Source organism: Ailuropoda melanoleuca, chromosome 10 (assembly GCF_002007445.2).
Source record: "Ailuropoda melanoleuca isolate Jingjing chromosome 10, ASM200744v2, whole genome shotgun sequence".
NCBI classification, from domain to species: Eukaryota; Metazoa; Chordata; class Mammalia; order Carnivora; family Ursidae; genus Ailuropoda; species Ailuropoda melanoleuca.
In genome coordinates this window covers 55,249,813-55,266,164 of record NC_048227.1, presented here as the reverse complement: position 1 = coordinate 55,266,164, position 16,352 = coordinate 55,249,813, and the positions used below count along the sequence as shown (strand labels likewise).

Genomic DNA, 16,352 nt, shown 5'->3' with positions numbered 1-16,352 from the left:
GAGTATAACAGGACAAAAAGAGTCAGTTAGTCTGGATTCCTAAACTGTTCACTGAAAGAGAAAAACAAAACAAAACTGATTGGGGCGTGGGGGGAGGAAATAGAAAGAAACTCGAATAAATGGTTTTCTTCTACAGAAAATATTTAAAAGGAAAGGGTTAAAAGGGGGGAAGCGGGGGAGGAGGGAGCCACACTGTTCTATCGATCACATCAACTTCCACTTTTCTGTACATACGTGTACTTTTTCATTTAACTCCATTTTCCAGCACATATTATAGTACAGCATGCGATACTTTACTTGCATATTGCTGATTTAACACTGATCCCATTTACAAAGAGGAATTTTCAGCGAAACTATGCTCTCCTGAGGGCACGAGGAGGAAAGAGAAATCGTGAAGATGGTTAGAACTAGTTAATGCACATGCGGCAGCAGTGAATCCAGGGTTATTTGCAATGTGCATTCCCCTCCCCCCCAATAACTTTCAATTAAAGTTGGGGTGGGATGGGGGAGGGGGCAGGTGTATAAAAGTTTTCTTGGGCTCACTAACTGAAACTGCGCTTAATCACACTCAAACAATTCAAACAATAGCCCACTGAAAGCTTTTCAAGTTGTGAATCAGTGTGGGCGGTACAAAACATTTTTGGAGATCTATAACAATAGGTTGCAGAAAGCCCCATTGCGCGGTGGGGAGTGGGGGTAATGCCCAGTATTGGGGTAAAAGGGGAAGGGGGGACGGGCAAAGAAGGGTGGGAAAGGGGGAGGGGGAGAGAAAGAAAGAGAGAAAATCACAGTAAAACAATAGAAAAGAAAATTAACCTTCGGCCATGTTGCCCCACGGGCCCTCTGCTCCAAACTCGTGAGATGAAAACTTTCCCTTCGGAACGGAGTGATCTTCCGCATCAATCTAACATCTTGATTTTGTGCGATCACAAATTTAGCTCGCATGGTCTAATGTGCTTTCCCTCTTTTGATTTTTTTCTCTTCTCTCTCCAGTTTCTGGCCCCCTGAGCCACGTGACTTTGTCAATTACATGCTTTCTTGCTACTAATTTCACCTCGGATCCTTAAGGGGCTGGCAAGAGGAAGAGATAACCAATCGCCATTTCATCTATGCTGACATCAAAATAATTTATGAATGAACATGAAAAACTCAAACATGTTATCTTAAAGACAATTTGGGACGCTTCTTTACGATAAATCAGAATGCTGGTTTCGTGCTTTTACTTAAACACAATGGAGGGTCCCTGTGAATCGTCGATTTAGAAAAACGGCAGTCATATATGTGCACACGCGTGCCTTACATACAAGCCTGTCTAAATAATCTCATTTAGGGGGAAAAAGCCATTTAAATAAAGCAACCGATGTTACGCTTTTTTTGCCCTTAAGAAGTCAGCTGCTCCATAGTAGTAAACCTGCTTGGGGTGCAAATTTCATATTTAATTCAATTCTTAGAGGAAAATATATAATTTACAAACGATCTAATTAAACCTAATTGCATCGCCACGAAACTTTAGATAATAGCAACATACACCTACAATAAGACGAAAGCACACAATTACCTGATCGTGCCCCGAAATTTTTTCAAATTTAAAGTAAGATCCTACCGGAAAAATCGCTAGCACCTTCATGCACTCAAATTATGTTTAGGTTTATCATTTCGGAACATTTTGAAGGGGGAATTGTACTTCACAGGTTTCTCCGCCATCTCTTTCCGGGGGAGGAGATGTGATTAATGACTTCCTAAATAACAGCCCAGTTTTCCAGCCTAACATAGAGTGAACCTCAATCAGTGGCGATTGTTCCCCAAGAGCAAGACGATGTACGGCAGGGAGGGGGAGGGGAGCGCCAGGCAGGGGAGGTGAAGAGGAGCCGCCAGCACAGGCGGCTGCAGAGCTAGAGAAAGAGGTGGNAAGGGGGGGGGGAAAAAAAAAAAAAAAAAAGCGGTCGCGGGCCGGGGGGAGGGGAAAAGAAAGAGGACAAGTGGGAGAAAAAACGTAAATTCATATCATATTGATTGGACCCTGACATTTTAAAAGTCCACTACCAATGGATAGAAGAGTCGAATAAACGAAAATTTAATAACGGATTAGGCTCCTACCATCCCTTCTCTGGCCTGGCCCCAGTTTAAAAATGCTTACCCTTTACCTTTCGAATTGATTCAAAGGATTGTTGATTACTAGATGCTGACGCCAATATTACCACCCTCATCGAATACTACAATAAATATTATGGATCAACTAGAAATGCTGTACTTCCTTTAAAATATAAAATATGACCCGTCTTTGAAACATTAAAACGCCCCACCACTCTTTCCCCCACCCCACCCCCCATTTTCTTAAACAAGCAGTTTACGGAGAAACTGTACAGATACCACTTCCCTTCGGCAAAGCTACAGAGTTGACCCTCCCCCACCTTACCCGCAATCCCCCTCCCTGGCTCTTCAAACATGTCTACACTCCTAACTCTAACACTGTTTCACACAAACTAGAATGTGGGGATTCTGAATCTAAAAGCTTTTGAAAACCCATAGAGTGCACCTATTTACACCTCGTCCCCATATTAAATAACTAAATAAAAATTCATACTAATTGGTTCAGAACTGAAATAACTGGGTGTGTGTAAATATGTTCTTTTCAGTTGTTTGTGGTAAAAGGCATCAATCAAGACTGATCAATTTGGAAAGATTTTTCGTGTTTATTTCTTTTGTTGTTCCTCAGGAAAGGAGGCAAAGCTTTCTCATTTTATTTACTTTGGGGGAGAATAACCATGTTCCAGCTGGTAGGGAGGAAAGCAAAAGTGTAAAGATCCAAATGATTTTGCGGGAGTAACAAAAGTGCTCAAAAAAATTATTTGCTAACAAAACATTTTTAGGCACTGTTTTAATAGTAGAAATCAAATGATTACACTGACCTATAATAAAGTAACTTTAACGACGGCATTTCGGGTGAAACATTTCACATAATATGAGATAGAAAAAAACTAACTTAAAATAAGTTATTTTAACAACTTATTTTAAGTTAGTTTTTTTCTATCTTAAATGAGAGAATTTACTTTTAAAAATCAATATCTGATAAAAAATTAACATCTGAAAAAAAATCAACATCTGGTAACAGAGAAAAATAATCTGAAAATGTATTCATGGAAATTGAGGGCAAGTGCTATTATTTATACGAAAGTAATTATCATAAAATTCACAGACCAGTATAGTCTAGTGTTGTCACCAACACACACTTAGGTTAAACAATATTTTATCTGTAAGTTTATTTTTAATTAGAAAATAATTTAATCATCATAAAATCAGGAACAATATATAGGTGGATTCTGAAACCCTTGTTGATTGTTAAATTCGATGAGATGCAAACCTATCAATCTATACATGAAAAGTGTGAAATACCATAACCGAACCACATTGAATGTTATGGTTATGAGATTCACAGCCTTGCCTGATTGGGGGTCTCCAGTATTAGTGGAATTAAGGTAGGGTTCACTGGACTGGTCACTGGTGTCAGAGGTTATCGACTCATTCATTTCCTGAGAGGGACATCAGCCTTTCAAGCTGTGTAGAAAGCTTTTTCCAACTGGGAACTCTGAGAAATCCTCTAACACTCATTCACAAAGAATTTAAGGCAAATAAGGGTACATACCTGGGGGGTGGCGAGGAAAGACAGAGGGAGAGAAGGGAAGAGGAGAGTAAAAGAGGAGGGGAGGAAATTGGGAAGGGAGAAAAATGAAGGAAGGAGACTCAGTGAGACACAAAATACCACTACTTCAGGGATATGGCACTGTCGTTTAAATAGATTCATCTTTTCTGCCTACCTCCCCCACAATCTTTTGAGCCTAAGATCCTTTTATAAAACTGACCATAATCTCTTTAAGCTCTTAGAGTGCTTCTTTCACATAAAATAGTCCTATGAATCTCCTAGAATGCTTTCCAATTTGTCACCTTCCTGAAGTCTTCTGGTTTTAATTTTTTTCTCATTTCCTACTTGTTTTTAGTGCCAGAAAGACCTGTGTTTGACTCAAAACGCATGTTTCGTGAAAGCCAAATGCTTTAGTAGCTTGATTTATCATAGTTCTTTCAAAATGTTTCAAAAATGAGTTCAAGTAGTTACAAAGAATCATCAACACACTGGGGAGAAAAATTAAGGCATTAACCTATCATATGCCTGTTGGTCATCGCAGTCTAAGATTTCTTCATTTAAAAAACGATGTACACATTTTACTGGTCTTTCTTTTCTTTCTTCCTTCCTTCCTTCCTTTCTTTCTTTCCTTTCTTTTCTTTCTTTCTTTCTCTTTCTTACTTCCTCTCTCTCTCTCTCTCTTCAAAAACTCCAAAAGTACAATGCAAGGAGCCGAAAGAGGTGCCAGAGCCACCGAAGTTGTTGTCAACTATAAGCAAGGAGTGACTTCTATTACAGCAGAAACAATGCTTTTGGTTCTTCTTAAAACTAGGAGGGGCCGTAGCACTGTGGCAAGCGACTCCACCCAGGCTCTCCTCCCGGCAAATGAGGCTGGGGTCTGCAGCCTCAGCGCTGCCTTCGCAGCCCTGAGTCTTCCCGCGCAGCTTGCTCCCCAGGGTCGCCAAGACCCCCAGGCCAGCGGAACCGCCCTTTCCCTCCACCTCCCGCCCCAGCAACTTCCTCTCCCCTTTCTCTCCCCAGTCACCTTTCCCTTTATTCATCACATCACCACCTCCTCACCAGAAGTCAGACCCTTCCAAAGAAGGCTGGTGATTTCTCACATAATAAGGGGCTTTTAAATTTGTCGTTTTGTCCCCAGGAACACCAAACAAAACCCTTGCCTTCACTATTATGAAGGCAACACTTGGCACAATTTACTACTTTTACTGCATTTCCAGACGTATAGCACTTATAATTTGGTCCCTTTATCTGTGAGATGTCAGTGTCTCCGCTAGGAGAAGTGAGGTCAAGGGGGACGCGGAATCAGAACCCCAGAGATTGACCAGCACCACCACCCCCACTCCCCCAACAGGCCAAACCTAAAATGGAGCTGTCTTCAGACAGAACCCTGGCGCCGTCCTTTCGGGAAGCCAGGAAAACGTAGCAATGAGCCTTTGGAGGATCAGGAAAAGGCTTAGGCGGGGAAAGGGGTGGAGGGGCGGCCGGGGACAATTTTAGGGAACCAGCTCTTGAGCCCCGGGTGAGGTTTCCCGCCCAAAAGCTGCGGACCCACACGTCGGGCAGACTGTTCCCGATCCCGATCCCTCCCACTCACAGCGTTTCAGCTAACTACTGGAAAATAACTTTTCTTGAAATTCTTACAATATGGAGTTAAATGAAGGAGTACTCGCCTAGGTGCACTGGTCTTATAGTAGAGGCACTTCAGAATTGGGGGGGTATTTTGTTTTTGTTTCCAAAAAGCAAAATTCCGTTCTCATTTAATTTCCTTATCTGGAAGCAAAATGCTCTGGCTTAAACACAATGGTTCCAATTTGAGAATTTTTACACAGCTGTAAAAATCTCTTAAAATTTTTCCTTAAATATCTTTACACATTTCCCCAGGTATAATAAATTATGGAAAAACAGGAACTGATTAGCATAAAGTTTAAGTTTTCCAGACAAATTGCCTTCAGACTTAAAAAACAAACAACTTTCCTTCCTTTTGGTCAGTTATGTTTCAGTAAAGTATTTAAAGCAATACAATTAATTCACAAAGGGGCATTAGTTTAAGACCACCATTTTGTAGAAACTTAAAAAAAAAAATAACTGGAATAGAAAAAAATCTTACTCTTAACATACTTCTCCCCCAACGAAAAGGTGAAGTACAAATTTTGTTATTACTCCTCCCAAATATTTTCTGAATTGTGCTCAATACTTCCTTAAATGATTTTAATTGGAATAGTAATAGGTTTGAAAAATCATTTAGTAATAAGCATTACCTTACTCTGCCAAAAATAGCACAAAAATAAGTTTCATGTTTTATTTGAAAGATGAGTCATGTTTTTCACCTGTACAACTTGAACATGTATTCTTCATAATTTAAAGATATTTTTGCAGTGAATATTTTCAATCTGTATAAATTACACTAAATAATGTAAACATACAAATCTTTCCCTGTCTCCCAAAGTAATGAATGAAAGTTTATTCTTTAAAAGTTAATCTCATCAAAAGAAATAAGCTGAAATAAGAGCATGGACTGCTTCTAAGTTATTTATTTTATTATCTGCACTTTGGGTTTATTTGGGGGAAGGGAACAGGTAGATGCAAAATGGAAAGTTAAGAGGAGAGCAGGAGTGAAAGATTAGGCAAGTTAGAAGAAATCTTCAGGCTTTAAAGATGCCTATATGAGAAGCAAATCCACGGAGAAAAAAAGATCTAACTATAGACTGGAGACCAGGGGTGCCTGGCTGGCTCTGTTTGGTAGAGCATGGGACTCTTGATCTTGGGGTCTTGTGTTCAAGTCCCATGTTGGGTGTAGACATTACTTAAAATAAATGGAAGGAAGGAAGGAAGGAAGAAAGGGAGGGAGGGAGGGAGAGAGAGAAAGAAAGAAAGAAAAAGAGAAGAAAGGAACTGGGGGCCAGTGTGCTGGACCCATTTAATGACTGTAGGCTAATCATTGAGCTTCTCCAGATCTCAGTCCTCATCTGCAAAGTGAGGAGACTGAACCAATGTTCAAGCCTTTCAGTTTAAATGTAATCTCTGGAAATAAACTTTCTTTTGGTCAAAGTGGAACCTCTCCCTGGCCAATCCTTTTTTAATCACAAGGAAACACAGACATGAAACTTTATTGCAGTCACTTAACACATTGGCATTAACATTATTTCCCAACAAAAAAGAAAAAGGTCTCTGACTGTCTCCAATCTGCCACCAGAGAAAAAATATAATCCGTAGTAAGGGGCAACTCATTGGTAAATTGATATATTGTAGCAACTTTTCAGAATCTTCTTTTTCATGACACTCATTAAGAGCATCATCTCCATGTCAAAGGATTTACTCTACAGAAAAATAAAGTGTTTGTCAAAGGGCAGAGCCTATCAGTGGCTTCCTTATTAAAAATTTGATCTCTACTACTTCTTCTTGCTACCTGCAATCTTATATTTCCTAAGTTTAATAATAGAATAACAGCTTTTTATTTGTACTTATTAATGTTCATAAACTTTGTCATATTACAGCTCTTTAGTGTTTTTCAAAATAGTATTAATCAAAAGTAGACTCAAGACACTAAATTCAGCACAGCAGAAGCCAAAACACCTTATTATCAAATAGAATTGTTACTGAAAAGTGTTGTAAGTTTTCAGTTAATTTCAGTAATAAAAGAAAATATTTATTTATCAAAAGTCTAGGTTTTACAGCACCTAAATAAATAAAAGGATATATATTTTTAAAAGTCTAGGTTTAAATTGTTAAAAGTTCAAATGATTTATTTTTGCAGGATAATGAGGAACAAATTTCACACATGCTCATGAAAAGCAAAATAAATGGAGCTTCCTAGATTAAGAAAATTTCCTGAATCCCTGAAAAATGTTTAACAAATTGTGTTATGGTAAATTATCTGGAAATAGCACCAGTGTCATCTTTAAATTAATTCAAACAGGTATCTGTAAGTTCCTATTTTGATATGGGAGTTACAAAAATGAACAAGCTGCAAATCTCCACAAGCATTTAAATATCTATTATCTATCTTGCATGAGTAATGGAAAAGGAAATCGCAAAATCCAGTACTGCTAAAATCAGAAGGAAAAGGAGTTAATTAGAATATTTCATCTATGCAATTCTGGTGGGAGTATCAGTTTATAGATGAAATCATCTGGAGTACAGTAGGATATGGTACCCATCTTGCTGAAGTGGAGAATTCCTGAGGGCTGTCAAGTTTTCTTATATGCCTCCAGTAACCTTTTAAAAACCTTAGTTGAGTGAAATATTTAACTGGAAAAAAATAAGTAAAAACTAACCTGGGGCTGATGAAACCTGGTTGAATGACCTCATCGTCTTCTGAAGAACCTAAAATCAGAGAGCTCAAGTCAGTACTGCATTAATTGCCTATTTAATTGCCTCTTCTTCAGTTTAATGGCTTATTAGAGAGCAATAAAATGCCTAGGTGTTTGACTCTGTGAAGTGACCTGTAAACTTTTTTTTTTTTTAACAATTTAAGACTCACCCAGCAAAATCACATAACCAATTGGCATAAACTTGCCTTTCATTCCTATTAAAGGACATTTGTTTAAAAAACATCTTAAACAAGACCATTAAGATTACTCTTAACTGTTCATGATCCAATTTCATGAAGAATAGTTTTAAATTTTTTTAATGTTTTACACTGTAATTCAAAAATCCCATTTTTTAAAGCCACCATTAAAAATCAACCTAACTTACAACATTTTATTGATGAACTTATTTGGCTCTTCTCTTCAGATATATTTTAGAAGATAAATCATGAGAATATAATTGTGGTACTATACCATTCATATTGGGTCCATTACATTCACAGACTTTGTGAGAAAAAAATTGTTTTAATAGTACCACACTTTATCATTAAGCATGCAGCTACATTTTAAAAAGCAAAAACAGTTCTTGTTTCAAAAATATGAGTAAGTATTGATGTTTCTAATATATCCACTGGCAGATGTCATGACACAATAAAACTTGAAATAAAGAGGTTACCCAATAATGAAGTATAGCAATTGGAAGAGAAACTCCTGCTGACCACTGAATTATCATTTTCTCCCTGGGTTTAGAGTTATGGAGGTTTGGGAAATAGATGGGTTTGAACATGCATCCACTCACCTGCTACCACCCAGGGTTGTCTTTCTTCTCTTAACTAAGTTTTACACACTATATCAACTATATCAACTCACGAAAAATAAACCATTATGTGTAAATTCTTTAAGTTGCAATCTAATTTTCTTCTCAAAACGAAATGGAGGTTTGTCCAAGTTCAGAGTTCTACTGAATGTTAACCCAAGATTCTTCTTACAAAGGATGACAATCCCACTGAGTAAGATTTGAAAAGAATAGAGGAAGAATGTGAACAAAAGGCACGTGAACCTCTGTACATTAAATCCTTCAGTTATCCTGTGTTTACAACCAAAAGACAGAAGACAATGACAGACCCTAAAGTTAACAAAATTCATTATTAAAACTTATTGAAATAGTTTTCCTTTATATTGAACCTATATTGTTTTAATTTATACATTTGCTTCAAGTGGGAGTGTATTTAAATATTGTACATAAATTTCAGCAAAACCCTAGCTCATGTTTCCCTATTCCAATAGCCCAGAGCCTATGCTTAATCTTCTCTATGTGCTTATAGTTACAGAAAAGTTCAAACCAATGTATTCAAAAGATGTGTAAAAACAGTCAATAGGGATTTGTCTAAAAATTTTTCAAATAATTTATTTAATTATAAATGGTAGCTTTAATAAAGAGAAAATCAAATGGTGTAAGAAAATTAGCTAAATAATACTATAAATTTGAGTGACAGAGATGTTCAGATTTTTCACTACTCAAATTTGTCATATGATGTTTTTTGGTTATTGCCAGTTTTAATATTATCATCCCTTTCAAAAAAAAAGTAAGATGGAAATTATTTTGATGTTAATATATTTCATTGATGTTAAGTAATGGTTTAAAACTTTTCAAAAACAAGAGCAGGTAAAAAAAAATTAGAATTAAGTTTAAAGATGGATATTAAAATCTGTCCATCCAGTGTTTACTGAACAACTATCTTAGGGATGAGATAAATACTAAATGTTCATATCTTTACTACAGACGACTATTTTTTGACATGAAGTAATAATAAAGAATAAAAAATAAGCCTTTAAATGCACGAATACTCCAAAACAGCTTTTTGTAATTTCATAGATGGGTATTTTCATTTGATACTATAATTTTTGGTAAATTTTAGAAAACAAAAATCTAATTAAACTGTGATATCCTAAAATATGTTTCTCTGCTCCTTCACTAGAACAATCTCTGTTAATCATTTAAATCTCCACTTAGATCTCTTTTTCTTATTGTTCCATACTGAGTACAATGCCTCTACCATGTAATACTGTAACGTAATTGGCTGTAATAGCCCATGAAAATGTTCCCTGTCACAACTTGACGCTATGCTTTATGGTGGTGAGGGTGGAGGGGGCTGTGTATATTTAGCTCATCATTGTAATACTAGCAGTTTTTAGTGTTCAATACAAATTTTTCAATGAATCAATGACTTAATGAATTTCTGAACCCCAGCTGACTATTCCTAGGATGGTTTTTATGAATTAAATGGACTTGTATACAAAATTTTCTTAAAACCATCTTTTCATAAAAGAGAATGTGATAGGGAATTAATCACTTGACTATTGCTAATGTGAAATATATACATGTGAAGTGATTTCAATTTTATTTTAAATATACACTATTATAAAATTGCTTAACTTATAAACACTATTCACTACATTCTTAGATTTCACATTTCTTCCTATTAAAATATGTAACAATATTCTTCTCAAGTACTTTATATGTTGCTATTAATCCACTATTGCAACTATTCAATGTAAAAGAAAATGGTTACTGTTCTGTACTACATGCTGTAATTTATTTAAAAATTGCCAAGTTCTTAAGCCCAAAGAATTGAGTAGTAATAAATAAAAATAAAATGCTTACTACATATTACTCAGAACTTTATTTCAATTCAATTTACATCATGTTAGTTTTTACTTCTAAAAAAACAAAGTTGCTTTAAGTTGGCAAAAAACAATTTAGCAATAAAAAATATTCACTATAATAAAAGGAAAATTATTTCATTACTTATTCTCATCATTCAATTACAATTTCTCAACATTTAAAAAGATATCTAAAATAACAAATTTTCTCTTATTATCAGTATTTTCCAAAATAATGTAAGTGTAAAGTACGTTATAGTTTACTAAAATATTCACTTTATGGCTTATAACAAAAATTAGTCTATTTACAATATGTCTCAATTATCATTGACTAAATACATTCTTTTGAAAGCAAAATAGGCAACAATGCGACTTTTCCTTCTTAGAATATTTAGGAGAAAAGGTTTTTAAAAATGACTACTTAAGATCATATAGCAAACATTCTACACAAACAACACAGTAAAACCTAAAGCACAATATTTATTACATTTGTGGTAACTTAAATATAACATACACACATTTGAAATAAAATATTAGATGTAGAAGTTCAATATTAAGGTTAATGTGTATGCTTCATGAAAATGTTTCCTCACGCTGTCCTCTAAAGGAATGGTAATACGTATTAAAACCCTTCACTGTAATTATTTTTTGCAAACTGAGTCAATAGACAAATCCAAATGCTGCCTAAGTAAAATTGGGATAAAACATTTTGTAATTTAACTGAACATCCTATTGTAATTTTAGATAAAACTGAAAATGCTATATTTTCACCTACACAGATACAGAAAAATTAAAGAAAATAACCTACTTCAAACTAAAGTAAAACAAATATTTACATGTGACTTGATACTGTTGAAAAACCATTGGTATTGGAATATTAACACAGGAAAATTCACATTTACTAAAATATTTAGAACATCATCTTGAGAGAATGAAAAAATTTATATTACTTTAAGAAAACATTTTAAAATTGTATTTTTATATTTATGAAGTAAATTTTATTACATTATCTTTTATTATTTATAATACATTATGTAAACACTTAATCTTAGAGGCCAATATTTATAATACAGCTGAAATACAGAGATGAATTTAACTTTCTCAACCATTTTACAAACTGCAATTTTATTGGTTTTACATAAGATATGAGCAGCTGTAGCATTCTCTTCAAATACTACAAGTAAAAAAAAATTTTTTCTAGAAAATAAAAAACTTCAATAAGTAATAATTTAATTCAACTGGCAAACTGTCATGATTGTTTAAAGGCACTGACTATGGCACAAATGTTAAATGTTACTTGGTAAACAATTCTTTAACTTGAATGTGAATGTTGTAACACAATTAAGGCACAGCAGCTGGTTCTACTAATGAAAACTGTATTTTTCACCATAAGAAAGAATAGTTTTATATAATAAAGCTCATAGTTGAGTCACTGTTGAGGTTACACTGAGTAAAAGAAAATAAAAACAGTAGTGATTTTAGATTAAACAGTCAAAATAATGGCAAAATTACTGTCTTAATGAAGCTAATCACATATACTTTGAAGGTCCCCCGTAACTGTAAGATGAAAATTTTAGAGTAGCTTCTTGATATGATAAACAAAAATGACTCTAAATAAACCTGAACGCTTCTAGTTAATTACAGTATTAACAAAACTATTTTATTTGATAATACATTTTAAGTTTTAATATACAACATGAATGATTAAAAGTTTGTATCACAAGAGATTAATAACTAAATGAAAACTCTCAGTGCATTTGAAATACTTTCAATAAACATTTAACAAAGATCAAGAAATGTTTTAGAGGCTGCGCACCCTTACATCACTGCCAGTGATCTAATGGTGTAACAAATATAATACTAAATAAAAATAACAGGATTTTAACTAGCAGAGAAGATTATATACTAAGAGGCTAATTCTAAAAGATAAAACATAATTTACAGATTTTCCCCCCCAAATTTTAAAACTACAAAAAAAGCAAAATCTGTTTTTAGCCTATGCAGCATAGAATATTTTGGTTGAAATGTTTTTGTAGAGTCTGAAAAAAAAAACTACATAAAAGAATTGTTTGAAAAATATAAAAGTAGCATTTTGGCTCTTGCATTCCCAAATAAAAAACAGTGATCTGAAATATGTAGCAAATTTAAAACATGTTTTTCCACCATTAGAACTGGTCATTCAACACTAAGTCCTTTTTTCTATATAATTAAGCTTTTGTTCAGCCATGAAAAAACTAGAAACTGATTGCTTGAAAATGAGCTGCATGCCCTTTGTCCTGGTTTGTCACCTTTGACCCTTAATTTGATGATCCTGCATATCAACCCATTCTATTTTTAGGAAAATAATGTCAAAGTTCTATGCCTAAAATAGTACTTTTTACTGAAATTTTAAATATATTACAACATTCCTTTTCAGGTAATTTCTACAATGGTTTCACATCAGTGTTCATTTCACAGAATGTAGAACTCAGTAATATTGTAAGCAAGGACAGCCTTGTGTTTATCTTGCTTCAGACAATAGAAAATTTCCCTCAAAGTGCTAAATCAAGATCATTATAATTTCAAAATTTATATTTTTCTCTTTATCTAGAAATTGCTTGTATTATTGTTTCTAAGTAGAATTTAGTTCAGTGATTTCTAACTTTATTAATTTCAATAATCACATGTTGTCATGTTGATTTTGACAGTGCCAGAATATAAACCTGAATAAAAATGCAAGTATCAAGTTCCCACTCAAACTTAAATAGTGGTATCAACTAAAAGTGTAGTTTTTGAGAGAACTCATTGGTTGGTTAAATTGGTTTTAAAAACCTTCATCTAAGTGGTAGCTTTCAAAAAAAGGAAAAACCTCAAGCATTGATCCTATTGATTTTACTGACATTGAATAAAATCAATTTTATACAGTAAATTAATATACTTAAGAAATAAAATTTCTCTATCACAATTTCTGGTTCATTCCAATGCAGTTGGGTAAAAAGAACACATAAAAAAGTATGCATGAAATATAATGTATATATTTCCTACGATGATGATGAAATTGAACCTCTATACAATTTCTGTGTAGTTTTCAGTCAGATTTAGCAGTGACCAATATGGCTGTCTTGGTTCAGCACTATGGTCAGCGACTTCATAGAGTCATTGTGTCAGAGAACTACAACAGAGTACACATGTACACAGTGGGCAAACCAATGTGAATCTATATTTCATATATTCCTAGATGTGTTCATATGAATCAATTTTAAGTTTTTTAATGTAAGGAATTTTCATTGTTCTGAGTGGCAAGCTAGAAATTCTTTTTTTCTTGTGGTTCATCAAAATCTGTACTTCTTTGAAAAGATAATACAGTGTCTTTAAAATGCAAGAAAAATTAGGTACGGGTTCTAAGCATTTAAATATTAAAACTTGAGGCATTTGTGGACTTAAGAATTTTAAAAGGAAATAAGATTCCATTAAAAATTACCAAATAAGAAAACTCTTCAGCTGACCAAAATTTTTCCATGGCCCTTTCATAATCAACAGTTTTAATTATTTCTGAATTGTTTCATCTGTGAATCTCCACTTTTCTTTTTTTAAAATCAACTCAACTATGGATTAAGATAAACGTTTATAGGTCATTTTCTGACTGGAGCCTTCTAATATAGTCCCCAAAATTGGTACTTATGAATAACACTTTAATTATTTTAAAGAGATATCAGTCCTAAACCTGAGGTCTGTTTTGCATATATGTTTTATTTAATAACTTATTTTTCCTTTAATCATAGTTGATAAATTATGAGAGCAGTGTGCTACAAATACTAAAAAAAGTTACATGATCAGATAGTAAACTATCAAACTATCAGAGAGGTACGGATCTGCTTAATCTTAATCTTCTCAGAGTTAATAGGATTAAAAAAACTTCAAAACAACTATATTTACTAAAATCCTGATGTTTTTTTGGAATTTACATGCACAACACACTTTAAGTCATTCTTTAGACTGTGAGCACTATCACATTAACACTCAATCTGCTTCACTTACAAAGTATAGTTAACTGTATTTCCCCCATAACACAGATTTTTTTTAATATGCTGATTAATTTCACAACAAATTTTTCATCGTTTCTGAAATAAGTTTGGCACAGACAAAGATGCTACAACTGGACAATGATTAATGAGAACTGATCCTTGAATCATTCGGTTCTAGATCTGTTAGCAGAGAAGCACCTAAAACAGTTCTTATAACCAATATGCATTACAAATTGATCCAGATACTTAAATTCTTGACATTTTATTATCAAACAATGATTAGTTGATCCTAGAAAAGCCAAATAAAGCATTTTGTTCATTTGTAGTATCTTCCCCTCCCTATCAAGTACTAGAAAGAAGCCTGTGTGAGTTTAATTCCTGAAGCTGTTTAGTAAATTTAGGCATGCTGTATTGTCCTAGTTCATACATTAAGAGATAAAGAATTTGGGAAGCAAGAATTCTCTCCCAAATGGACAAGGGTCTAATTATTAATCTAAATGGAATACTGATTATTACATGTTCTGTTGTTAACTTATAATATGACTTCTCTCTCAGATATGTGCACATCCATAATAGAAAGAAGATGGCATAAATTTCATCGCAAATTTATATTTTGAAAATCACATAAACTGGCATAAGTTTCAAGAATTTAATTTTAAATTTTAAAGTTTCCCCTAAATCTTTTACAAAATCAAATTGTGATGTTTCATAATTTATTGTTGGACCAACAAATACATTTCAGAAAGCATTTTTACATTATCACCTAGCTAACTATGGTAATAATCTGGACAAAAAAAAGAAGCATGAGGATTTTTTTGATCAGAGTAAAAATCACTTTCAGTCACACTTTCCAATGATACTGTAAAATGTTTTAAATTCATTCTACATCAGTTGTCATGTATAATTTTAACTTCCACAATATTTGTGACTAAGAAATAAAAACAATAAAACACAAGTATAATTTATTTTTCCCTTGATTAACAATTGTAGATATAATAATCTTCACTGGAGAATTTAGTTCTATGAACTGTAATCATACCTGGTAACCTTAAAAACCTATGGATGGAAACAAATCCACAGAAAGAACAGAAAGGAACTCAAAGAAACACAGGAACCTAAGATTTCAGTCTGTGTTACATGAAACAATTCAAAATGGCGGACTATTACTTACATTTAAGAAATTTCCGCAATGAGGACACTAAATACATACTGTAAGATGTTACTCGAAAACACTCAATATTTACCAACGTGCAATTAAAAAAAAAAAAGTTTTGGAGTACAAATCCTCGTAATGCACCCGCTTCCGATGTTCCAGTCAGTAGTCAGTTAATGCTCTTGCGAATGCATCGGGTTTTTTTCTTTTCAAAAGCAACCTAAATCCAAGTGCGTTTTTCTCCGTTCTCCTCAAATCCTTAGTTTTAATTCATTGATTTACACCACCACTACCGAAGCAAAAAGGATCCCCGACGCCTGCCTGCTACAAAGCAGCACCGCTGGCGGAGTGCGCGAAGGGCAGATGCGGACGCCCTCTGCTGGTGCGGCCCCGTGTGTCCGAGGCGCCAGCACCGGCCGCGGGAACCAGCCGCCGGCACCCCAGCCGGCGCAGCACCATTGCGACCCGAGTCGCCCGCGCCCCCTCTTTGTCCGGCCCTCCCGCTTCCAGCTGGCTCTGACCGCCGGGCGGCGACCGCGGCGGAGAGACTGGGCGACTGCGCTGGCGACGCGGCGCCGGGACCG

General features: G+C 34.5%; 1 protein-coding gene across 1 annotated transcript in view; it reads right to left on the bottom strand.

The window, feature by feature from the left end:
• Positions 1 to 1,062, bottom strand: part of LIN28B (lin-28 homolog B) — a 122,332-nt gene extending 121,270 nt beyond the window's left edge. Inside the window, exon 1 of the mRNA XM_019797275.2 lies at positions 817 to 1,062. Within this exon, the coding sequence (XP_019652834.1) occupies positions 817 to 826 (10 nt within the window). The 5' untranslated portion in view covers positions 827 to 1,062. The remainder of the gene's footprint in view (positions 1 to 816) is intronic.
• Between the last annotated feature and the right edge of the window lie 15,290 nt (positions 1,063 to 16,352).